The sequence below is a fragment of the Xenopus tropicalis genome, chromosome 6, assembly GCF_000004195.4.
Source record: "Xenopus tropicalis strain Nigerian chromosome 6, UCB_Xtro_10.0, whole genome shotgun sequence".
In the NCBI taxonomy this organism is placed as follows: domain Eukaryota; kingdom Metazoa; phylum Chordata; class Amphibia; order Anura; family Pipidae; genus Xenopus; species Xenopus tropicalis.
Window position 1 is genome coordinate 37,141,593 of NC_030682.2, and position 27,862 is coordinate 37,169,454.

At 36.4% G+C, this 27,862-nt stretch overlaps 1 protein-coding gene across 8 annotated transcripts in view; it reads right to left on the bottom strand.

The window, feature by feature from the left end:
* Positions 1 to 27,862, bottom strand: part of crppa (CDP-L-ribitol pyrophosphorylase A) — a 110,376-nt gene that overhangs the window by 29,237 nt on the left and 53,277 nt on the right. For 4 of the 8 annotated variants that reach the window (XM_031903376.1, XM_031903378.1, XM_031903377.1 and 1 more), the window contains 4 exons: positions 22,227 to 22,324; positions 15,469 to 15,561; positions 14,555 to 14,647; positions 7,982 to 8,101 (listed from right to left, as the gene is read on the bottom strand). In XM_031903376.1, coding sequence (XP_031759236.1) covers positions 7,982 to 8,101; positions 14,555 to 14,647; positions 15,469 to 15,561; positions 22,227 to 22,324 — 404 coding nt within the window. 8 annotated transcript variants of the gene reach the window in all.

Genomic DNA, 27,862 nt, shown 5'->3' on the forward strand with positions numbered 1-27,862 from the left:
CAATTTCTTTTTAAATTGATTTTACAGTTAGTGGCAACCCAAGCATTTGAACTATGAATCTGATAATAACTTAATTCATCACGTACATTTTTTTAGTCTTTTTAACTTCACAAACAAACAGTAAGCTTAAAAGCAGAGGAATGCAAGGAAAGAAAATAATTATGGGGAATACTAATTAGAGAATATCAGCCTGATTAAACTAAATATTCCAAATGTCACATACTTGCCAGAACAGAGAACATTGAAAGCTCTGTGAGGTCTAGTTAAGTTTTAATAATACAAATATAGAAATTGATGCCAAATAATGCATATTTCATTCACTTTGCACAGAACGAAAGTCATTATTTTGATTGACTTTAAAGTGTCCTCTTCAATTACCTATTAATGTGAAAACAGCTTGATCTCTGACCTTCTATTTGTCAAAATATATTTCAGCTACAGTTATGTCACATAAAGAGTCTATGACAACATAAAGGAGCAAGAATACACACTAAGGGGCATATTTACTAATGGACTAATGTTGAATTTTGCCAAATTATATTTAAATTGGTAAAAAGTCTCTCTCCAGTGAATATTTGCCAGTTGACTAAAAGAACAAGAATGGATTTTCCCCAAGAGATATTTCTCCAGGTTCAGGCTGGCAAATATTATAAACATAAAGCAGCCACTTTTGCATCTCATTATCAATATTACCTTCTCTAGGCTAATTAGCCACATATGTCATTTCTTTAAGGAAAAAATTCAGAGAATTAACGCCTGAATAAAATTCAGAGCATTTCTCTTCCAAAAGCTAACTTCCAATTTTAGTAAATATGAGATATAAAAAAACTGAGGCAAACTTTGGTGGTTAGACAGGGGGAAAATTCACACATTATTAAATATGATTACATTTAAAACTAGAAGATTACATGTACTCATGTGCATTAAGAGCTCTAACTATAAAAAGAAATACATAAAGCACTGACAAAATTGATAACTTGACTGTTGAGTAACACAAAATGCCTCTAAAATAGGTTATACAGAAGAGGTAGAGCCAATCCCTAGAGGCAATGAGATAGAGGGCCCCCAAAACATTTTACTAATTTCTTATATCGTGGACATTCACTGCAGTTCTCAATCTCCACCCCAAGTTTCAGAATCCCATTTGGGACCTTTACTACAGAAATTCAAGGGGGTTGCAGGTTTACACATTCCACCTTAACACCTTACAATTTAGTGGATGCCATTCATTACAGTAACAATATATCACAAAAATTCATGCTTACCAAATTTTCCCTTGGTAAATTAGTGATTTGGGTCCCCATCCTTTTTATATTTGCCTGCCTGTTGCACTCCCATAACTAATGCAAGCAAGACAAAACATTATGCTCCACACTTCTATTAATGATTGTATGACTTGCTCTCCTAGCACTGATGGGGATCCTATTAGTGATGTGGCCCTAGACAGGAGCTAAATCAGCACTGTTTCTAACTACCTTCTGATAACATAGTGATAACAAAAGGGCTGTTTTGTATTTATAACATCATCATATTATTATATGTGTACTGATGACCAACAATCTGTTGGTAAATTCTCCAAAATGAACACCAGGTTTGCATTAAGTCCAGTGGTCTAGACATGGGAACCATGCAGTGCCACTAAACATACAGATCAGGTCTGGTCACTGGAAACTCAGGCCAGGATTCTCAGGTTAGGGCAAGCCAGGGTCTTATTAAAATATCCAAGCCCCAAAAAGAGGGCCCAAGTGTCACCAAACCACGATAATTAGCCAAAATGGCTGCTGGGATTTGTTACACAAGAAAAAGAAAACAGGTGGCAAGCCTAAGGTTACTGGAAACCACTCAATTGCCTCCCTAGGTCAATGGTTAAGGAAAGGGAGCCAGTATCCTAACAGTGCCTTAAAATATAATCCTACTGTGAACATGTTTTATTTGCTATTAACCACCAACGTGGAAATAATGGGCAAAACAGCACCAGCATCTCCCTTCACTTGACTGAATCTCCTGGTCCTACATGATGTTATATACACTCTTGTAATTTTTTTCACTTCCCATTCATAATTGCAACTATTTATCAAGATGTTATCTTGAAGAGGGACACAGTGGAACCACATAATGCTTATCTGATCTTGTTAGCATTCCCTTCCTCTCTAAAGAAAAGGAAATCATTTAGATGAAAACATCAGGGATGGGGATTAAAGGGCCTCATACATCAACCTCACATCTGTTGAACAGAAAGTGACAGACATCTGGGCCAACTTTTTAAAAACTTCCAGCTCTATCTAAAACAATTATTTATACACAGGCAAAAATCATGTATTTGAAGCTAAACAACTAGAATTTTAGTAGAGGGCAAAATGTTTCAACTTCTGTGTTTTTTTAGCTTGTGGCTATTAGGTCAGCAGTGCTAGGTTCTGTTGCAATAAAGGAAGCTTACCACACAATTCTTCCCCCTCTTCTATGATTTCCGACAAATGATAGAATGATTGATGAAACAAGTGGTAGTTAATGTGTTAATTGGGATTTTATATAATCAAAAAGAGGTTGTCATTGGTTATGTTTATCAGAGTGCCACTGATCTGTTTCAGTAATGAACTGCAAAGAACTGATGTGCTGCAATTATTCCTTCATTCATGTACACTCCCCTGGCAAAAGAAATACAGCCAAATGCTTACCCTGGGTGCAAATAAAGGGCCCACTCTAAGTTTATATTCCTGGGATCAAAGAAATATTGCTTGTTTTTGGCAACAATCAACATTATTTGCATGAGCCCATTTATGAGGCCATGAGAGCTCATACCAAAAATAAAAATATTGTAATAATAATGGAGGAATGTAATGAAAGTTGGTAACGAGAAAAATATTTGCACTGTGAAAATATATGCCTTTGCACAAACAAATGTTTCATTGTGCCAATTTAATATTGCCAGAAACTGTGTAGCGACCGCTTCTGAGTGGAAGAAACACTGCACATTTTATAGTTTGCACTATGTGCGTGTATGTAAAAAAACTTCTTACAGAAAGAGTTATGTTTGCTCCAAAAGAATATGCCACCTTCAAACATGTCTGAAAAGTACACTGCTCAATTAAAATTCTCAGTGCAGTAACAGTCTAGCAAATAATATTACATTGTGAAAAATGTGATTTTTTCTATGTGTGCAATTTTTTTTTTATACAGGTATCGGACCCCTTATCCGGAAACCCGTTATCCAGAAAGCTCCGAATTACGGAAAGCCCGTCTCCCATAGACTCCATTTTAATCAAATAATTCAGAATTTTAAAACTAATTTCCTTTTTCTATGTAGAAATAAAACAGAACCTTGTAATTGATTCCAACTAAGATATAATTAATCCTTATTGGATGCAAAACAATCCTATTGGGTTTAATTAATGTTTTATTGATTTCTTCGTAGACTTAAGGTATTGAGATCCAAATTACGGAAAGACCCCTTATCCGGAATACCCTTGGTCCCGAGCATTCTGGATAATGGGTCCTATACCTGTACTTGCAACTTTTATTACATTTTTCCATTTGGATCCGACTGATCTGCCCAAGTTGCAGTTCCAATCCCTCACAAACTTGGCCTTCTTTGCAAAAAGCACGCCCTTTCAGACCTAAAGTCTAGTATGTTTCAACTCCCTTATGTTGACAGTAGTAACTTTACCAAAACGCACAAATTAAACACTTGTTATTGGAAGCTTTAGGAATTCCATCTCTCTGTAGCATTAATGACCTAATGCCACTTTGTGTATATATGTATACCTTTATTTATAAATACCTTAGGTGGGCATATCAGGAGCAGATCCACTCGTTTGGTGAGGTTGCCAAATGAGCAGATTGCAACATGTATGGCCACCTTAACAGCAAAAGGTATATACAGAGAGGAGAATGAATCTGCTTTCAGCAGGGTTACAGATATATATCCATTTTTATATCATTCATTCTGCTATAGTTCAAAGAATATTTATGACAGCAAATATTTGTTCACCCCAGATAACTTCTAAATTGGATGACTTCCTAGTCTTCAGTCTGGGCAAGAAATACCTAAGACCCCTGCCACATGGGGTGGATTCTCAGCCTGAGGATAAATGCTGGGCGAGGATACACACCTATGCACCAAAAAATCTTATTGATGTGCCTGCACCCGAAGCCATTGCGTCAGCCCAGTTGCAGGCACACAAATTGAATCTTAGCCCGTAACTCCTTACTTGAGCCCCAGCCAAAGCAATGGCTCTGGGTACAGGCACAACAACTATTCCTCACTCTAACTATCCCTCAGGCTGAGCCCACACAAACACTTCATTTGGTGTGTGAAGCCTCACAGCTTAGGAAACTGTGGATTAGAGTCAAAATATAGTATTAAAGAACAAGGAAAGGCTAAGTCACTTGGGGGTGCCAAAATGTTAGGCACCCCCAAGTGACTTTAATCGCTTATTGTACCCCGGGCTGGTGCCCCTGTTAGGAGAAAACAGCACCAGCCCGGGGTACCTGCAGCGCTTCCTCCTTCATTTTGCCGGGACCCCGGGACTGGCGCATGCGCAGTAGAGTGAAAAGTCGACTTCTCTGTTTAAGTTCAGCTTTTCACTCTACTGCGCATGCACGTGTGGCGATACAGGAAGGAGGAAGCGCTCGCAGCTACCCCGGGCTGGTGATGTTCTCTCAGGGGGAAAAGGTAGGCGATTTAAGTCACTTGGGGGTGCCTAACATTTTGGCACCCCCAAGTGACTTTGCCTTTCCTTGTCCTTTAAGGGGCAGATTTATCAAAATGTGAGTTTACATCATAATACATATAAACTCACCCACATTCTTTTCAGTCCTATGGGGTTTTTAGAAGTGCATTTATCAATGAATGAAAGTTAGAACTTACCATAAACCTGCCCCTAAGTGTTGGGCAAATGCTCGAATATACAAACACAGATTTTTCATCTGTTGTTGCTGTATGTTTCCTTATATATAGCCACTGAATGGGTGAGTATTACAATAACAGTGTTCTGGTATGTACAGCAATGTCAGTGATTGGTTGCATTACTGTGTATTTGTGCCTACAGTCTATTTAGGTCAGTGCATCTGTGTGTGTTTAGCGCAGGGGGTACTAGTGTGAAACAGTTGACTAAATGTGCTTGTTGTTTATACATTAAATAGCATTACCACTATGTGTGTGTGGTAGTTACTGTGGATCAGTATCTCCTTATTAGGTTTACCAGTGAAAGTCTGTCAGAAGGTTTAAATATTCTATGAGTATTATTTGTAGCAAGATAACATTATAAATCCCAGATTTGCAGGTAAAAGGACACCAGCTCTTGAAAATCCTCAGGCAAAATAAAATTAGAAGAACAGATATTTATCTTTATCTGAGAAAGGATGAATGAAAGCCCAAGTGGGAGCCCAAAGGCAAATAGATGAGGTAGTTCTTTCAAACAAAAAAAGGAAAACAGTTATTAAGAAATATTTGGAAGGCCTCATATGACATTCATATTTTTATTGTGAATAGCCTTTGCACCCAAAAATACAGATACATTGTTTTAATTCCAAGGAGTAAAAAAATGCTACCAGCAGGGAATGGTGATTACAGGCAGCGTTAACTGTTCTATAATTATTCTCCATGATGAGCTCAATATAAAATCATATACTAATACTACTGTGTATGTCATTTTTGGGCTACCATCATATACTTGAAGTGGAATCTAATTTATTAAACATGCACAATTACATTGCAAAAGAACTTGATCAGTGCATAATTTTATTGTCTAAAAAACAAAATTTAACAAAAAAAAATATGTATTTTACAGGGACCTCTTTTATTTTAGGCCTATTCCCTGGTCTGTACTAATACATACAGTATTTCATTGTAAAAATGCATAACACTGTTTTTACAAGTAATATAAATATTATGTAGTATAACAGTATAAGCAGATTTTTACATACATATATTTAGTTTAAAAATGAAATCAGCAAAAATGAAAAAAACAATGTATTTTACCATTTATAGACTGCTGATTATAAGAGAATGCGATGTAAAAATTGTAAAAGTCAAAGCATAATGACAAAAAATGAGAATAAAAATACTCCTTTCCTTACTATACCCATTTCTCAGACTGGCTTATTGGAAGATTTGTATCAGATTTGAGATAGCTGCACGTAAGGAGTATAATTCCATTGCAAGATAAAAAATCCCAAAGATATAATAAGCAGTTACATAGGGTCAAAGATGTCCTTTTCTGCACTATGGCACGGTTTTGATGTACTGAGGACTGCACCAATAGCATTGCACATTTCTGTTTGCTAGGAAAATCAGATTCAAATGACAAACTATTTAACAATATTGTACATTCTTCCCTAGTTATTTGTTATGGTAAAATGACTTGTCATAAACAGTAATATTGATTTCACACAATTATCAAGCAGGATGGTAAAAAAGTGTGTAGTATAGCTATAAAGTATGGTTATGAAGTGTAAAAATAATAAAATATGACCCATTGTGTCATTGCTGTTTATGTGTGTGCTAATGGGGTTGCTTCCAGCACATCAATATGCGTGCAAACACAGGGAAATATGAGACCCACCAGTACAAGCTATCACATTAGATGAGAATGTGTGCTTGTCTAGCTGAGAAAAAATAAAATGGCTATGTGAACTCTTTGATATGTGTCCCCCAATGTTTATTCTACGATTCTTATTTCGTTTATAGAATCAAAATTACTTTTTTGGGAAATTTCTGCCTCGAGTTTACATTCTGCATAGTAACTGCTTAGATTCTACTGGAAAATATCTGATCTCAGCATCTCCAGAATAAATCTTGCATTATATTTGAAAAGGCAAGACGAGGTGGGTCATTAAGGTGCTAACATCAATAAACACTTAACACTGAATTTTTTGTGTTAGACTCTATCCACAAATTTACTGGAATTCGCTTTCAATATATTTATATTAAAAACTAAGATAAAAGTTAGGTTAACACATTAGCTGAAGCTGCACACGTCTTTTTATTTATTTCAATTAATTTGCACTTTAATCCTATTCATGTTAATTGAAAGCACGTTTTCATTGAGTTTGATACACTAATGTATAACTAATTTATATAACCAGCCTTAAAAAACATTTTTAGGACAATGGGGCCAGAATGACAAAAATAATGTAACGTTAGGGGTCATTTAGCAAACCCCTGGGCACAAGTGCAAGAGCAATACAGGTCGCAAGAGTGATGAATGCCTACATGCCTTCATCCGTCCACCTTTCACTAATATAGCACTGACTAACATAGTCAGCGTAAGCTCGTATTTACCATATAGGCATTCGAGGGACCATATAGGGATTTGAGGGTCGGAAACGTACCAAAATACACTGCACCCCAAAATGAAGCACAGAGGCTTGCGGCAATCTGTGCACACCCGAACACCGCATGCAAAGACTTTTTTTGCACTTTGCATCCTGCACTTAGGTTCACAATTGAGCCCTTTATGGTTTTAAACCATTTAGGACTTCCTTTATTAAACGCTCCATTACTGTGATGCCAAATAGGAAAGGCATCTCTGTTTATATGTTTTCTGGGTCACTTCCTAAATCCTTATCTACTCACACCTGGGGGATGTGCCCAAAAGATGTTAATTAATCTCTTACTTTGGATATTATCTACACAGAGATTGCCAATGAGCTATCAGATGCTCATTCACTATTCCCAGGGTACCAGTACTCTCTGCCAATATAGTTTGTCCAAACATCCCTCTCCCTCTGTATGAGAAGCTTATTCACCAACAGATTGTCTGGAAGTGCACCCTCAGTACTCCAATTTTGAAGTGTGCAAACCTCAAGAAGACTTATTATGTATGATCATAGGTGTCAGAAAAGACATATTGCAAATAATTATGCCTATAAAACCTGTTTTGTGGATAGTGCCCAAATGCCATTATTCCCTATTTATGTGGAACATAATAACTGTTTTACAGCAGAAGACAATAGAAGCATTATATTTTCTTGCACATACCTGATCAATATTAATTAGCAGGCCATACACTAAAATATTTGATTTGTGTGCTTCTTTTGCAAGTTTGCGGACACCAGATAGTTTATTTCCACTGCTGGAATCTTCAGTAGTTAAATGAACCTTTTAACAACAAAAAAAAATATATTAAAAACATATTTATCTCATGTTTTATATTGTTTTGCTTTATCAGCAGAATCTTTGGAACATTTATCACTACACATTTTTTTAATAGGATACTAAATATCTTTTAAGCAAAGTTCTTTCTCAATTTACAAGCATAAGCTTTAAAATCTAAATTAACTGACACAGAGAGAGAGAACCTTGCAAAATACCAGCAGGAAATTCTACCTACATCCATAATTTGACCATCTGGCCAGTAAGCACAGCAACTCCGTGCGTCTATGAAAAAAACATGATATTAGCAGTGTAAAACTGCCAATATCATAAAAAAAACCTCCAGAGGTTAGTAGCCGCTCACACTTAGGGGCTGATTTACTTACCCACGAAAGGGTCGAATGGAGTCCGATTGCGTTTTTTTCGTAATGATCGGTACTTTGCGATTTTTTCGTATGTTTTGCGATTTTTTCGGATTCTTTACGAATTTTTCGGATCCAATACGATTTTTGCGTAAAAACGCGAGTTTTCCTATCCATTACGAAAGTTGCGTAAAAAGTTGCGCATTTTGCGTAGCGTTAAAACTTACGCGAAAAGTTGCGCATTTTTCGCGTAAGTTTTAACGCTACGAAAAATGCGCAACTTTTTACGCAACTTTCGTAATGGATACGAAAAACTCGCGTTTTTACGCAAAAATCGTATTGGTAACGAAAAATTCGGACAGAATCCGAAAAAATCGCAAAACATACGAAAAAGTCGCAAAATGTTCGTTTTCAAGTCGGAACTTTTCCAATTCGGGTCGGATTCGTGGGTTAGTAAATCAGCCCCTTAAGGTTCATTTTTGATGCTTTATTAAAGAGGCATGACAACTGACGTTTTGGCTGCAACACCAGCCTTTGTCGAAGCCTTCAACAAAGGGCTTGTGTTGCAGCCGAAACGTCAGTCCTGTGTGAGCGGTTCCTAACCTCTGGATTTTGTATTCATCTTTTTCTTCGGGACTGCACCCAGGCTAGATATTTTGCCATATACGTGAGTGCCGGCTTCTTTTGCTTATATTATATATATATATATATATATATATATATATATATATATATATATATACATTCCAATTGACAATGCGCACTCCTATATTCTTTTTAGTTCATGTGGGTTATCCTGAGTTTTACAAATTGTTCAGTTTTCTCTGGGTTTGAAAGAGAGAACTGAACAATTTGTAAAACTCAGGATAACCCACATGAACTAAAAAGAATATAGGAGTGCGCATTGTCAATTGGAATGAATATGAGTCACAACCATGTGCAGCACCCTGGAATTGAATATGGAATAAAGTGAGTAATGGGAGTGCCGACCTAGTGGTATAATATATTTATATACACACACACAGGTATGGGATCCGTTATGCGGAGACCCGGTATCCAGAAAGCTCCGAATTACAAAAAGCTGGTCTCCCATAGACTCCCTTTTAATCAAATAATTCAAAATTTTAAAACTGATTCCCTTTTTCGCTGTATAAATAAAACAGAACCTTGTAACTGATCCCAGCTAAGATATAATTAATCCTTATTGGATGCAAAAGAATCCTACTGGGTTTAATTAATGTTTTATTGATTTTTTAGTAGACTTAAGGTATGAAGATCCAAATTACGGAAAGACCCGGAATACCCTTGGTCCCGAGCATTCTGGATAACGGGTCCTATACCTGTATATATATTTGGATGTGGAAATTTTCAAAAAAAAGTAATTCTCTGGGATTTAAACTGTTTAGAAAATCCACAGATAGAAATACACTGTTATACTCTACTAGTTTTCACCCTCCTAGCTCTAAAAAAGCGCTACCCTTTTCACAATTTTTACGCACAATACGCAACAATTCTGATAAAGAGATTTGTGAAGTTTAACTACAGGAGACTTCCGATCGTTTCAGGTAGAGGGGTTATCAGCAGTCAACATTAACGGGTTCTTTAAATAGAGCCCGTAAGCACAGTAAATACAAATCCAGTCTCAGTTGTAAAGAGGTTACTGACAAACAAAACAGGTTTATTATTACATCTAAATACACAACTGGTTCAGCTGCTGTTAAATCTATTGTTGAGAAACACTGGCCCGTAATACAAAGTGATAAGAAGCTGTCTAAAGTTGCAGCTCAAAAGCCTGTGTGGGGATACAAACGGGGGCCTAATTTAAAAGATCTTTTAATGAAAACAGACCCCATTAAATGTTATGACTCTAGTTTTAGTCTGTTAAATAAATTGAAAAAGGGTTGTTATAAGTGTGCAGGGTGCACAACATGTAGATACATGGCACCAGGTAAATCATTTAGACATCCCCGCTCTGGCAAAGAAATTAACATAAGGCACCGTATTTCCTGTACATCAACCCACGTGATTTATATAATTACTTGTCCCTGTGGTGTAACGTATGTGGGCAAAACACAAAACACTTTACGTGAGCGAATGGGAAATCACAGGTCTACCATTAAAGAGATACTGACACCAGAAATGTAACCTTTTATACATCTATTGTAACATTGTCTTTGCATGAGCTTTATAATTTTGCCAAAAAAGTATTTCCTGATGCTTTTACATTCCCTATCTGATCCCCCATGTTCCTCTATGAGGGGGCAGCTATATTCGTGCAGCAGTAGGCCGTTAGCATTAGAAGCTATAACTGACAGGCTGAGAAGGGACAGTCAGGTGGGCAAAACAGTCTGGTTTAGGGACTTCAAGCAACAATTACATACAAAACCAACCCTAACAGTGAAAAAAGATCTACATGACCTATAGGTGACTTTTTATGTAGATTCATAATTTGAAAATTAATTTTTTCGTGTCAGTATCACTTTAAGAAAGCCTTTGAAACAGGCAAATCTGATTTACCCCTACCTAAGCATTTTTTAATGATGGGGCACAGGTTACCAGCTTTTAAGTTCACGGGAATAGATTTGATCCCAGAGCCCAACAGGGGGGGTGATTGGGATCGCATGCTGCTTCAGGAGATGTTTTGGATTAGAACTCTGAATACTGTTTCCCACCGGCGTCTTAATGAGTATTGTTCCTTTGCCTCTTATTTTAATACCAGGTAATGTTTGGGTTCCACCTAGTACACTTCAAGCTCCGGTTCTATTATTGCAAGTGCCATTTTACTCTAGTGCCATTTTACTCTCTTTACATTTCTACTCTACGTTTTAACTTACATTGCACCATCCATTTGGAATTCAAGTTTTATACATTTTCATACACTATGATGTATTGCACTTTATCTTATGTTGCACTTTATCGAATATTATGCATTATGCACTTTATTTTACAGATTACCTGGAATTATGATTGGTTTGATTTCTGCTGGAACTGAGATCTTTTTTTAAGGGTTTGGTGGTATATATATATATACACATGATACATTTTAATATCATTAAAACAATTTGTCTACATTGTCATTGTAAAAATGTGGTCTAAACCTATTAATAAGATCTGATACCAAGTTCTGTCTTCAGGTCTGCACTTGTGAACCTAATGTAAAATATTTACCAAAAGGGATAACATTTCACTCAGATTAATAACATTCCTTGATATCCATTACATACTTTGCAACAGTGAATTGATATATGTTTTTCAGGTGACTCCATCTTTCCTGAAGCATCTACCTCTACTAAGGGATATTGAAGCTGTCCGCAAGATTTATATCTCCATTGCTGACTCTTCCAACTCTTAATCAATCACAATACTTTTGAAACAGACTTGGGAATATGAAAACAGTATTTCAATATTTTTGTGGCATTTAAGCAATGCAATTACTTGGATAGTTAAGCAGGGGATTACAGTTTTTAAACCTTGTACTGCAGGGTGTTGCAAAAGGATATTTCAAGATAATACAGATAATTGTGCTATTACCTGTTACTGGCGTCACTCTGGGGGCCAAACCTATTTGCTTGAGTTACAGTATAGAATTGTGCTTCCCGACCTAGTGTGTCTGACAAATCCAACTCTCCAGTGGCCTGCACACCAAAGTTTAGAACAGTGGTTGTCAAACTTTAATGTTTAAGTCCCCCTGAGGTTCCAACCAATGATCCAAGGCCCTCCTTTAGGTCCCACTTTTACATCATGTTGTAATGCTTGGAATGCTTACAGATATCCACAATTATTTTTGTGCTCTTAATAAGAAACAAGGGATGTGCTCTTGTGTTGCTTAGTGCCCCAGAATTTGCAGCCAGGGTTACATTATATTACCCCTGTGATTTCTGGGTGCATTTTACTATTAGGGGGCTTTCATGACACTTTAGATTTATCAAACTGTGAGATTAAAGCTCACCACAGAAAAACTCAACCACTCTCTATTCATTTCTATGCGATTTTTAGAAGTGTATTTATCAATGGGTGAAAGAGTTCACAATTTATTAAATACACTTCTATAAATTAAATTGAATTCAGTTTCATTTTTCTGTGGTGAGTTCTTATCTCACACTTTGATAAGTCTGCCCCTACAAATGTGTTTTGTTCACAAAGGCTAAAATACAACATATAAGATTTGCTATTTTCATGTTTAGGTTTCTACATTCTGCATACTTTGGTAATACTACGAATACTGAGTAGAAAACTATAAGATGCGTTAAAGTGAATGTTTAGTAATGCTTTTCAGAATAATGGTTAGCAAAGAAGCATTATTAATTTTGTATGAAAACACATTCCAAAAGTACAAATGTTCTTGGTATTTACAGCAGGTGGCATCTGCAATATTTTTTACACTTGCTTCTGTTCTGTAATACTTTGCATTTAGCAGACAATTAGAAAATATGAATGCTTTTGAGTGGCAAGAACTGGGAGCTACAGTACAATTCAAGAAATGAATATGTTCTTGGCAGTTATCTGACAAGAGTGAATGACAGCTGTAAGTGTCTGCTCTTAATGTGGTATTGCTCAATCAACAATCCCTTCCAGATTAATAAATGTTGACTGTTTGACCTGTATCCCAAACAAGCAACGTAAACATTGCTGTGCATTCTACTGTTTTACTGCATGATTTGTATCTTTAATAGAAACAAATATATATTTTAACTTAATAACTTTTAGCAAATTTAGTTTATACCAATTTATTCCAAGAATGTAAGCGATTTTCTCTCCTGGTTCTTGTTTTGGATACAGCTTAAATGGTTAGCAAATTTTCATCTGGAAGGGACTGTTGGTTAGGGCAATACCACATTTTAAAGCAGACACTTACAGCTGTCATTCACTCTTGTCGTGAACATTGCCGTGCATTAAGGTCTTTCTATTCTAGATTGAAATATTAGACCAGTCACTGTTTTTCACTTTCATAACACCTATCCATCAAGTTGATGTAATAGTCTTTACCTGTAAGCCAGGGACGCTCCCAAGTATTTGGGAAAAATATCCCTTACGGGGTTTTTTAGAAAATGAACATTCTAGATATGTAAGCACTGAATTAATATGACTCTGATTTACAATACTGCATTATGACAGGTTCTTGCAGGCATTTGATTACACGTACAGAACCTATGCAGAGTTAAATATGACTGACAAATCATTGCATTTTGCAATAGACAGTCTTTCCTGGAGGCAATATCAGGAGACAATAATACAGCTCTGCATCTTTTATTAGGAAACTGCTCCAAGGCAATACATTAAAGTAAGATGGACCTTTCAATTTACTTTCCATTATAAGTAATAAAGCATAGTTAGCTCATTATTTGCACATAATGCTGCTTTTTTTTTTTTTTTTTTACATCTATAGGGGAATTGTCATATTTTTGAACTCTGAAAGCCTTGGAACCAAAAGCAGACTCATATTTATCAAAAATACCTTAGTAACAGGACAGTGACCAGATCCATGCAATAAAAGGTTAATGGAGTACCTACATGTCAGAGCCTAGCCCTAATTAAGATTTAGCATGACTTGAGGATATTTGTCCATCAGTGCTTGACAACTACTAAGGAAGAAATTAGGCAGAGCTACAAAGCTAGCAGTGCAGGTCACAGAAACCGACCCATACAGGCGCACTGTCCGGAACCTCTGCCAACGGTGCCTCTTGCAACTACTTAGGACCAGCCGTTTTACATGTCAGTTTTTTTTATATGCGTAATTAAAAAAAATTTAATTAAAAACAACTTTCCAATATACTTGTTGAAATGAAAAATGTATGCTTAAATAAACAATGTATATTGCTTTTTTATACTGTACATTCTTTAAATGTATTTTTCATCCAAGCAAACATACAAGAGAGTGATTTTTTGCAGTCAGCCACAATAAAAAATAACAGTCATGGTTACTATGTGAGTTAAGTGGTCTACTCAACTCAACTCAGACCAATAACGAGTTTTCATGTATAATGCTTTTAAGAGTTATTTGCCAATGCAATGGTTATTGAAAACAGTATGTGTCAGTTACTTACATAACAGGTTCTGGCTCCTGGATCAAATGAAAGTATTTTAAAAAGTGACTTACCGATACAATAACCAATGGATAGGAAATACTGGCATTAGTTGTTTGAAGTAAATCCACCAAATTCTGAGTTTCTTCAAAATCCAAATCTTTTACCTTAAAAAATAATAGTTATCTTAGAGAAAAAGAGAGCTGGAGTGTGCGCACATGCATGCGTGAGATACAGTTTATTTCTATTCTATTTAAAGGGAAAGTAGACCTAAAGTTGTAATTGGGACTGTTTACTTTGCAAAATTTTTAAGCAATTTAGCATCAAACATAAGTTGCCTTGCAAAGGACATAAAATAAAAATCTAAGAAGCTGCTGACTCGAGTTCTTTAAGTATGGGATCTGTTATCCAGAAAGCTCCGCATAAAGGGAAGGCCATCTCCTACAGACTTCATTTTTATCAATACTAATAATAAACCAGTACCTTGTACCTGAACCTAGCTACCATAGAATTACTCCTTATTGGTGAAAAAACAGTCCTATGGGGTTTATTTAATACTTAAATGTTTTTATTAGATTTAAAGTGGAGGTCCAAATTACAGAAAGATCACTTATCTGGAAAACCCCAGGTCCCGAGAATTTTGGATAACAGGTCCCATACCTTTATTCACATGGCATAAATAAAAACATGCAAAATGTAAACCATGTAATTTGAGAGGTACCTCTCTGCTAACAGACCTCTCTCCCCTGACTGAACTGTATTTAGCACAATGGAATACCTAGCATTATAATATCTCTCTGCAAAAGCCTTCATCCTGCAATAGTTATGAGCATTTTATTAACAGCCACATTTGGCAGGTCATGCCTCTGCTGACATAAAATTATAACACATCATGTATGATATGCAATAATGGAAGTGATCAGCAAAATTGTAGCCATAATTATGACATTGTCGCAGCACTAAAAATGATATGGTTCTGATAACTTACATTTATGCAAATAAAATTACAGCATTGTCCATGAAAAATATTTTGTAAGTGATGAATTGTTTTGCACATAGATGATGAAACTGCCTTCACCTGATGGAAAAAAATGTACATTTAGCTTTGACATAGAAAATTGCAAACAGATCAGATTATGAGCATGCTATACATAATATATCACTTTTACACATTGGGACAAATAGAAAATATGTTGAGACACATTCTTCTTTCTGGGTTATTCACAGTCGGGACAGGAGATGTTTTTCTCTAACTCTTGAAAACCAAAGCTCTATCAGATATTAACTGTGAAAAACCTATTAGGCAAGGGCCTCACCGGGCAGTCCATGTGATTCTCTTACACTGGGTCTCCAAGGGGCACCTCTTATCACCTGACTGCAATCAACCAAATCTGGCATACCACTTCAATCAAGCAAACATCTTCTTATATGGCAAAAATGATCTGTCCCTGTATGGGCACTTCAAACAAAACTGGTAGGGCTGCAGCTTTATATTACTTCAGCAGCCATTTAAAACTTCAGATTCAAGGGGATATTAAACCACAATTTTCTTACTAAAGGGGAACACTCACACCAAGGATACAGGCAGATTTACTATAGATTGTCATGGTTGGTATGGAACCATCAGTTCTGAATAACTGAACAAAAATTGTTACCATTACCAACAAATCCAATTTTCATTAATCACATTAACTATGCACTTTGCCACCCCACAATTGTTTTTGCACCCAGCTCTGCCAGGTGCAACTAGAATGGCTTAATGGCAAGTACAACTAGCATTCCTTCTGTTGAAGATGTTCACACTGGTGGCTTCATACAAGGGGGACAAGGTACATATGGTGCCCTTTACTTAATACGTCCTCAAGACAGGTATTAGATATTTTGCATTATTTAGGGCTGTACTATGAACCTTGTGCTAAATCGTCCAACATATAAACATTTATTTTACAAATAGCACAATTATATGCCCTGTAGGTCTCTGTTGGTTTGGTTAAGAGATCCTTCTGTAATTTGGATTGCCATACCTTAATCTGCAAAAAAACGTTTGAACAAAAGTATTAAATAAACCCAGTAGGATTGGTGGCAACTTACTGTTGTTGGACATTTCCCTCACTTAATTTATGATCTTAGAGTGTACACACATGAATTGATCTGATGACATATTCGAAACATTTGAAATCAACTCTTAAAATATATAAAATATGAAATAAAGTGTTATTTGTAGTAATATTTCATTAGTAATCTATTTGCAAAAATCACAGATTGGTCCCAGATCCCAAATAATCTTCAAAGATGACTTTATCCAAAACAAGACATTTGCTCTAGATAAAGCCTGTACAAGTGAATTCTACAGGGTACCTGATGTGCATAATTAAGGCTGAGTAAAACTGAAAAGCCAACAAATAGTATACAGTGAATAACGGTGCTAGATCAACCCATGTGTCATTATTCCTGCTTGAACAGCTGGGATTTTGTTTTGTTCAATTTTTTTAAAGAGAGGATCAAGGAGGAATGTGTATTGGAACTAGATATTTGTTTCCTTTCTGTGGGCTCTAACCTTTCCCTATGTTATGTTTAAAAATATAATCCTTTTGGAAATTAGATTTGCATGTATTTTCTACTCTGATTCACATGGTTCGCATCATTACCAATTTTCAGCAGGTCTTTATTTTTTGTTTGAATAGACTTTTTTGCTCAGCAGCTCTCTGGTTTGGACTTTTAGCAGTTTTCGTGTTGCTTGGGTTCAACCTAACTTAGCAACAGTCAACCCATTGAGAAGGGTAGTCCAACACAAATGAATACAAATATAGACAAATCAATTGTTCAGAGTGGCATACTTGAACATGCTGTGCTGATATTTAACATTTAATGAACATATACAGTGCTTATGAAAAAAATATTTAAAAAATACTTCCCTGGTGCATCTACGAGATCTATCATCACTTACTTTATCTTTTTTGTAATACTACTCCACTATTTTCTTTTTAAAGGAGAACTAAACCCTAAAAATACTGAAAGTACTACACCAGCCTAAAGGTTCAGCATCTCCTCAGTAATGATCCAGGCCATCACATTAGTCACATGAGCTTTCCATGTTGGAATCTATTAGTATGCTCTGAGCAGCTGTTGAAAAGCTAGGCTTAGGGGTCGTCGCAAATTATCAAGCAGAAAATGAGGCTGGATTGTCATATAAACTGATGCAACAGAGCGGAAGATAAAATTCCTTTGCTAATTGGACTAGATTTCAGCTACCATGTACTAATAATGTATATGATTTACAAATCATATATTTTATATACACAGTATTTCGTGAGTCGGTCCCAAAGCTCAAGTAAGTGACAGCAGCACAGAGCATGTGCAGTGTATCAGCAGAAAAGAAGATGGGAAGCTTTTGGGGGCATCTTTGGGGGAACAAATCTTCCCTGCTAAAGGGCTGTAATTGCCTTGGGCTGGTACAGAAGCTCAAAATAAAATGTACAACATTTCTACCCTACTTCTTTAGTTAAGCTTTAGTTCTCCTTTAAATACAGTGACTAACTATAAAAACAAAATAGCAGACAGTAGTTATCTTGAGCTACGGATATGTCAGACAGTAGAGTTCTATGGGTTTAAATATATAGTCTTGGGTGGTGTAAATCAAATGCATGTAAATCTAATGCATATGTCTCAAGCATCTGTGTCTGAATATTCTCATCTACTGAGATTTTAACAACCCAGTACCTCAAAAATATTGAGATCTAAAAGGAACATATAGGGTACATTAGAACAATGTATAATTGCTATTATAAAAGTGCTAAATTATACACTTTGTTTTTATGCTTTTTTTAAAATAGGTTCAAGATATTATCAGTACTTATGCTGCTAAAATCCTGAACTGTATCCCTAGTGCCCCCTGCTACTCAAAAGCTAATGTCTTCTGGAAAATTCTTAATAATAATAGTACTTTATTTAGTACTGAATGCAAGTTATAAAAGTACATATAGAATAAGATATACAGTGTTCTTCAGATTTTAGTTAGCACTAAGGTGAGGTGCTAGTTGGACAGTAGTAAGACAAATAAGGTACTATCTGGCCAATAACACCCATGAAAGTACTTGCCGTTTGTGCTAAATCCATGAGTTTAATGATGATTCTTTTCTGCCAATGCCATTATCTTGTTTAACAGCTGTCTCAAAAGCATTAATGCAACCTAAGCTCTGTATTTTTGTGCAAAATGAATTTCAATTTTTATTGGAATAAATAATAGTTGCACATTAGAACAAAACAAAAATATTTCATTAAGTGGTTTTACAGTTGTAAAATTATGGAATGCACTCTGAAAAGAAGTCATACTGGCAAACAAGGTACAACAATGTTTCCAAATAAGGTAGAGAAATGTTCTACAGGTGTTATAGAAGTAAACTACAATGAACTAATATAAGTGATTCTGTAGACTTAATTGTGAATTAAATCAGTATGTTTCAAACTAAATGATCCTGCAAAGCCTAGTTAGGATTCCCAAATAAAGGTATTAGTTGGGGATTAGTGCATTCATCTTACTTACACTGTATTGTAGGCATAGACACAAACAGGATAATGACACGAGATGCCCTTGACAAATTAGAGGTGAATAACTGCCCAGAAGCACAGAATATCAGGGGATTTCCAGAGTTTTGTCCAATTCATACAGGGACCAAAGACTTATATTTTTAAGTAAATAATGTACAATGGGCTAATCAGCCAGGATTCTGCCATGCTTCATTATCAAGTAAAGCAAAACCCACCAGTATATTTCTGATTTAATGACCCTGCAAACCATGTATTGATACCTAGAAAGAAATATTTTGCATTATGTTTTTCTTTTTTATTTTAAATACCTAGATAGGGCATATTTAGAAGAAAAGTAAAAACTCAAGTTGTGACATTTTCTGATAATATAACATCCTCCTTTAGAAAAGGAAACTGAACTTTTCCTATTAAGGGAATATAAATATATAACCAATTTTATAAAGGGGTTGTTCACCTTTAAATTCATTTTTAGTATGATAAAGAGGGTACTATTCTGAGACAGACTGCAAATTATTGTTTATTTTATTGTTTGCTTTTTTAATTATTTAGCTTCTTGTTCAGCAGCTTACCAATTTGTAATTTCGGCAGCTATCTGGCTGTTAGGGTCCAATTTTACCTAGCAACCAGGCAGTGACTTCAAAGAGAGATAGAATATGAATAGAGTAAGGCATAAATAGAAAGATACCGTATATACTCGAGTATAAGCCGAGTTTTTCAGCACCAAAAATGTGCTGAAAAAGTGGCCCTCGGCTTATACTCGGGTATATACGGTTAGAACCCCCCCCTGGACGGAGGGACGGACGGGCGGGTCCCGCCTGCGTGCATGGTGCTGGGGAAGCTCTTATGTGAGTCGCCGATTACTCAATTATTGTTGGGTTATGGGTGAGCGGGCGGGTCCCGGGTCCCGTCAGTGTGTGTGCGCGTTGTTGGGGAAGCACTTCTGTGAGGTGTGTACTTGCGTGTGGGCGGGTCCCGCCGGTGTGCGGGCGCGTTGCTAGGGTAGCGCTGTCTCGAGCATACACGGCATACGAGCGCTTCTGTGAGGTGGGTTATTACTTATGTTATGTGGGTTGCTGTTTACTAAATTATTGTACTTACGGTAGCACCACCACCCCCACCCGTGGACGGGCCGGTCCCGCTGACGTGCGTGAGTGTATGCGCGTTGCTGTGAGGAGCGACAGCACTGCTTGCTTTGTGCACAGCTTTCTTGTTGGTATTATCTCTCCTTAATGGTATTATCTCTCCTGCTTTCCCTCTAATGTATGTGTGTTGTGAGCTTGTCATTAATGCCCCCCACACTGTTAATTATGAGTTTCTTATGTTTCCCATTAGCTGTCTGTCTAGATGAGTGACCTTTCAGTTACTTCAGAAGTAACATTGGGGTTCTCCTTAAAAAGGAATGCATCTAACCATACGCACTGTATTGAGCAACTAGGTTTATATTGATTTTCTATGATGTGCACCATTTCCAGGCAAAAGCAACATAGGTTTTGTAGTCAAACTGTTGCATGTTCTCTTTTGTTCCAAGAACCTTGTGACCTAAAAACCACTTTAATGTAGAAAAGCTGTAGATCTTACTGTAAGCCACTTTGAGCTGTAAAATGTATTTAAAGGGGACCTATACTTTCCATAAGTGTTGCAGTACCAAATATCGCTGGATTTAGTTCTCCAGCATATTATCAAAAGTAAAAGCATTATGGAAGCTGAGGTTTAGCAACTCAGTAAAGATCACAAGTAGAAGTAGCTTTGCTGTCAGTTGTGCTGGGAGACATGCTGCATTGCGATGGGAGCACACACAGCAGGATGGCAAGTACTTGATACTTAGTATGGCAGCTTACTTAGCCTTCCCAAACTTGCCTGACAGTTAAAAAAAAAACACCCTAGGCTTATACTCGAGTCAATAGGTTTTTCCAGTTTTCTTAGGTAAAGTTAGGTACCTCGGCTTATATTCGGGTCGGCTTATACTCGAGTATATACGGTAAGTAATAAAAAGTAACAATAACAATAAAATTGGGCATTAGTTTGTTGGCTGCTGGTTAGTGACCTCCATTTAAAAGCTGAAAAGATAAAAAGGTAAATAATGAAGAAAAAAAAAAAACTAAAAAAATACAAAAAATTAACACCAACTGAAAAGTTGCTAGGAATAGGCCATTCTATAACATAATATGGTATATTTATCATGCTGTGTAAAAAGCGGTGTACAGTATTACCAGTAATGTTGTCCAGGGCAACCAATCAGCAATTAGAAAACCAAAGCAAAGCATCTGACAGTATTTTTAATATCATCATTATTGCAGGGTAAAAAATATATTATTATTATTATTATTATCATCATTTATTTATAAAGCGCCAACATATTCCGCAGCACTGTACAATAAGTGGGTTTCATACATTGGACATACAGAGTAACATATAAAGCAATCAATAACCGATATAATCATAAATTCCAACTTTACAATTGGTCTTAATGGTCTTTTTGCAGGCGTATCGGTTATCTGCTATTTAACCTGTGCCTTTTCTCCTTTTTCCAGCTTGAATGGCTGCCCCCATGGCTACACAGCAGCTTATTTATATAAACTATAGTAGGGTTTCAGAGGCAAACACACAACTTTTACCAGTGCAGGGCAATAGTACTATATTTTATATAACACTTATAATACATAAATAATTATATTTTATTTACGTTGATACATTTTCATTTTTTGATGTTTCCTTTAATGCAGTTTTTCAGTTTGTAAGTTACCAACTGCACTCGCACCCCTGTCACACTATGTGCACTGCAACCCAAAGATTCAAATGGGCCAAAACTAGAGAAAGGCAGAAGGGGTACAGCCCAACGCCCCCCTCCGCCTTCCCTTTACACATCATTGGCACGTACCACTTCTGCCTACCTCTAGTTCTGGCCCTAAGAGACTGGAATAAAGCCTGAACAGAAAAAAGCCTGAATAGAAAAATAAGCAATGGACAGTAACAATAGAAATACACTTGTAGCTTTACAGAGCAATAGTTTTTTGCTAAGAAGACACTAAACATTAGCATAGTCCTCTAATGCAGTTCCTTTGGACTGGCCCACAGGTAATACATGTGTAAGGATGAAAGAGAAAGCTACACCAATAGTTTGTGTAGCTTTGGTTTGATGAACAGGCAGGACAGTAAAACCTTTTGGCTGCTTTCCCTCACGTAAAAAATGTGACTTACTTTATAATGAAGCTTCAGATTCTCATGAAGTAAAAAACCAACCTCAATGGCTTCTTTTTTTACATTAGTTACAATGCACAGCTGCTGAGAGATGGATTCTGTAAGTAAATGGAATATATCCTTTCATTAAGATATTCTGCCATGCTGCTGTACACTACAATAAATAATCTTAAACAAAGCAATATGGTAAAATACATTGTTTAATCAATATATTTGTTAATAATGTCACTCTGGGCATGCATGCCATAAACATTATTTATATATTCACTTTCTTACGATGGTTACATAAAGGAGCTAGGAGAATCCACACACAAGGTAAACAAAATATGTGCAAAATTGTGTTGTATATAATGCAATACATTCTTGTGATTTGTTCTCTCTACTTGAACAGTGCCACAATTATGGAAGTTGTGAGGGACTTGCGGGGCTTTGCCAACAAATTATTTTCATAGAAATCTACCATTTCTACAGTGTAGAAAAAGAGCATAACATTTCAACTCCTCCAGGTTCTCTGGGAGTTACCCAGTTTAGGACCCCATTCCCCAGTGTACTATATGACATTCCTCGGGTTTGTACAATTTCCCCTCTGAGTAAGATAAGCACATGCACAGTGAGCATTCAGTGATGTGAGAAGGGCCCTCCCAACAGGCCATGCCCCCAAACCAAATAGATTATGTTCATATTTTTGGCAGCATGCTACATGCACAACTGATGCCCTAGGCTACTGTGTTACAAAGCTGGCATCTCTACATCTCAGACAGATACTCTAGGCTTACTATGATGTGATGCCAATAAAATGTTAGCATCACTGTGCTGAGTCTGGGGTATAAAACTGTCCTAAAAGCATATTTTCAACTACAGTGATATAGAGCATAAAAGTCCTGATGCAAATAAAGCACCCTGTGCATAGCCTATGCCATAGAGGAAGAGTGGAGTTAGGGCTTCCCATACAAAACAGGGCTCATTTACAAATGCAAGCAAATATCCACACTACAAAATCAGACGGCTCATTTGCATTGCAAGATGCAGCAAAAAAAAAAAGAAGCAAATGCTCTGTAAGTGAGCAATAATGGGTGTACTCTTGCACTCTTTAGCGCTCATGCACTTGCGCCCCTGGAGTAAGTAAATGACCTCACATGTGTGCTTTAACACTGCTACAAAGGTATGTATGCCTGTACATGCTCCTTACAACTTGCACCTAGTACCATTATGCTGGGCCATCCTGCTTAATAAATTTGTGCAGAACTGTATAGTGGTATTTATTTGGAATCACAAAAAAATATCTGAATGGGCGTCGAAATCTAGTGATCATAAATGGAAAATCTTTTTGTACATCATTGATCCTGTTAAGTGTGGTATTCTGATCAAATACACTATTTTCATTCCTCTCTCAGTGCAAACTTCATCCTACAGCTTCACCGTGGATCCTCAACAATATTAAACTGTATTATAGATCAGTGCTATTCAAGAAACCAATAAGGGCAGCAAAAGGAATGTTCTTTGATAAATTTTATCACAGTTTTTTTTGTAACTAATGTATACATACTTAAACTAACACCTAAAGCAGAAGTTCCTGCATTATGACTTTTATGGGTTTTGCTCCATTTCCTCAAAGTCATAACAATGACCTGCAGGAATAGAAATTGCCCTAACCAATGTAGCCAATGATTGTTTTCTCACTCGCTTCTCTTAAATAATTCATAGTGTTTGCAGTCATGACACTTGCTGCTTCCGGTTCCACCTCCTTGTCACACCCTCTTTCTGTTGGCATTCCTCAAGTATCTTTCTTAGGTCCCCCAAATCTTACTCTACCCAACTTCTCTAGTCAATTCAGTGGCTTGGGTTCCGATACTATGTTTAGCATGATCCACCTGTCATCTCTACGTCTATTGAATCCTTGGTCACAGAAGGAGTACAGTTAATACTTGAAGAACAATTCAGATTCATTCTGTAAATGTCACAGATTGCTACTTGGTACATACTGTAAATAATATATATTTAATCCTCAAAATGGAAACAATGTTTTGCTATTATGGCTCCTGATATACAGGCACACTGGAAATTACTTAATCTGACACAAAGCACTGTAGGTGAAACATCTGAAGTAGGAGAGGATTGAATATGTCATTGCTCCTACAACACATAGGTCGATGGAAAGAAACAAATCCTAAGAATTTATTGTTTTAATATTTATCATCCTGACTTTAGAATTTCATTTCAATGACATTAAGTGTGAAAAACAGCACTCAAAGTATTCACAGCTGTGGTTCCAATTGGTCACCATTAAGCTGAAAAGAGCTGAGTGTATGTCTTGTTTGACTATGACTTTGTACACATTCATAAACCAACTGACTTTAGAAATAGTAATACACATCTGTCGCACAAACTTGTTGAGCCCACCCAAGCCTGTTCTGCATGCCCAGACGTACAGAAAATGCTAGTCACTAGAGCGCCTTTAGTGAAAAAGTTTAACAGGCATTTTTCTAAAGCAATAGACACATTCCACTGAACTTCCTAGCTTAATCCATGCAAACAATTCCAAACAGAGCTCACAGACAACATGCAGGTTAGTGACTCATGTCCTTGTTTCTTATCAGCACAGGATTGAAGCAGCAAATAAAACTCTGTATTTCCTTTTCTTTCCACACTTCTGTTCAGAAAGAGATTTTTGGCATGTTAGACAAGCCACATCCGGTTATTTCTCATCACGCCTGGGTAAAATCAACCAAACATGTAGATACCCACAATCTTTTGGCATTCTCAGTCTCCTTGCACACAGACAAAGTAACCAACAGCCAACATTATATTACTCAAGGTCTTATTTCACTAATTTTTGCTTACCTTTGCAAATATAGATTTATTAAAATTATTGACAATTTTATATAAACTTTATAGATTTCTCCATTACTACTTAATAGTGTAGCAACATGACACATTTGTCTCTTTTCTAATCCACTAGACCAGCTGACAAGCCAAAAGGAGACTAGCAGCACACAAGGAAAAGACTTGAAGGACAGAGGGTGCTTTTGGAAGCTTCAGAAAAGGCAGTTGACGTAGGCCAAAACAGAGCAATAGCCTCTGAATCCATTTAACAGTCCTTGCTAGACACCATCTTTAGAGTTACAGGGAAACACATGGGGGTGTAAGGTAAATGGATTACTCTGACAACTGTGTGTTATAGAAAAAACTAACAGATACCAAACTAACATGAGGTTATAGGAATCAGTGAAGATGTGATATTGCATATGGCATAATAGGGGCAAAGAAGAAATCACTTTTATAATCACAACATGCTTGTGGGGCATAGTTATTACAGTAATGTATAGTAAATCAGAATTTGTATTTAAGCTATTTGGTGGGAAGACAGGCCAAAAACTTTCTTGCAGTTAAAGCACCCTTTAACCTCCTCTTTATTAGCCATCTTAAACCACTAATTTATTGGTGATAGATTTCTCTCCCCTTATTTAAGGCAAGGAAGTCCCGGCTATGTGAAATATAACTAGATGTACAAACATATAGGGCCTTATTTACATGTACTCTGGAAGCAAATGCTAGAGCACTATGGGTCTCCATTTTCTTGCAGTATAACTGGACTGTTGGAAAAAAAACTAAAGTAGTAATACTGTTACTGTTTGAAGACTGATAAAAGATCCATACACTGGAAAACAATTCATGGTTTCCATGCACCAAGTGAGTGGACACCATACAGTTAATCATACACATGAATGGCTACATTTATCTGTTTCATTTATTAAGCCAAGTGCCCAAGTGACCAGATCAGCAAAAAATAAAGTGACGCTGTGGTAAGCGCTCATAGTAGTAGAAATGCTCATATGAAAGAGGACTTAATGTAAACATATATGTGTGTGTGTCAGTGCTGTAACTACCATACAGCTGACCATGCAAGAAAGAGCCAGGGGATAGGGGGTCCTTATTACCAAGTGAATTAACCGATGAGGATTAAGAGTGGCTGCTACTGCTCATCTTGTCAGACTGTATAGTTCGGGCCAATAACCCAAATTAATTCTCCCTACAGCCATATGAAAATCACAATATGTCTGTAGACCACTCATCTTGCAAGTTTCCCACTGTATATTCACCTTACTGTATATTCACCTTTTCAATTAGTCTACATTTTATTGTTTTTATAGTTTTTAAATGATTTGCCTTCTTTTTCTGTTGCTTTTCTAAAAACCAAATTAACCATCTATTCAAAAGAGGTTGTAAGAGGTAGTACCCCTTTAAGTTAATCTTTAGTATGTTTGCCTTCTTTTTATGCCTCTTTCCAGGCTTCAAATGGGGCCACTTACCCCAGCAGCCAAAACACTATCGCTGTTTGAGGCTACAATTTTATGGTTACTGTGACTTATTATTATTTATCTTTCTATTCAGGCTTCTCCTATTGATATTCCAATCTCTCATTCAAACCACTGCCTGGATGCTAGGGTGAATTGGACCCTAGCAACATGATAGTTGCTGAAATTCCAAATTAGAGAGCTGTCAGACAATAATAATAAATAATAATTTAAAAACCACAAAAAATAATGAAGACCAATTGCAACTTGTCTCAAAATATCACTGTCTACATTATACTAATACATAAATAATAATTTAAAAACCACAAAAAATAATGAAGACCAATTGCAACTTGTCTCAAAATATCACTGTCTACATTATACTAATACATAATGTGTGCAGCCACTGATTGCAGCTTTGTAATATATAGCCCTGTAAAGGAACACTAGCAGCAATCAATATGCAAGGAATTTTAAGGGGTCACTTCCCATTTACAACAAATAGGAAGTACTGTGAATAGTCCTCAGCTTCGCCTAGCAGAAAGCACTAACAATAGGAAAGGGAAGCGTTTACTTTTTTCAGTTAGATGCCATAATAAAAATAAAGGCTTCTTTCAGTAATGTTCTTTCAAAGTACTGAAGCCAATGTTTGTCCATACAAGCTGTGACATGAGGACACACAATAAAGTCTTGAGTAAACACAGCATTTTATTTCAATGAAGGAAGAAAAGCAAAGCTTTAATATGCTATATCCCATCTTTATATTTAAAAGTTTTTATGACTTACACTTTATTACACTACATTTTTTTATGCACACACAACATATAAGGTCATTAAAAGTATAGGATCACTTATATTTTTACATCATTTTGATCATCATTTAGGAAACATATCTCAGCCTTTTTGACATGTTCTCTTTCAATTGGACTGAATAGTAGGAAGGTGCATAAAAACTATATGAACTTCCAAAATAAATATAAATATATTTTTTAATTACACAGACATACCCGATTCCACAAATAGAAAAGAAACCATGATTCTTGTAAGAACCATTTCCCAAGCCCCCTTAGGCTCACAGTGTAATGCAGCTCACCCGTCACCTTGTTCCAATGTGAAGTGATGGATTCTGGGACATGAAGTCCATCACTTCACAATGGAACAAGATGAGCGAGGGGTTGCATAACACTGTGAGTCTAAGGAGGGTTGGGATGTCTGAAAGTTAATAGTGTTTATGCAACCCAACGGAATCAGCTCATATCAAAAAGGGGGAGTGGTATATTTTTCATTAAGGCTACAAAAACCAATTAAACCCAGTATTTTGTTTTTAAAAATGTAGTTTTG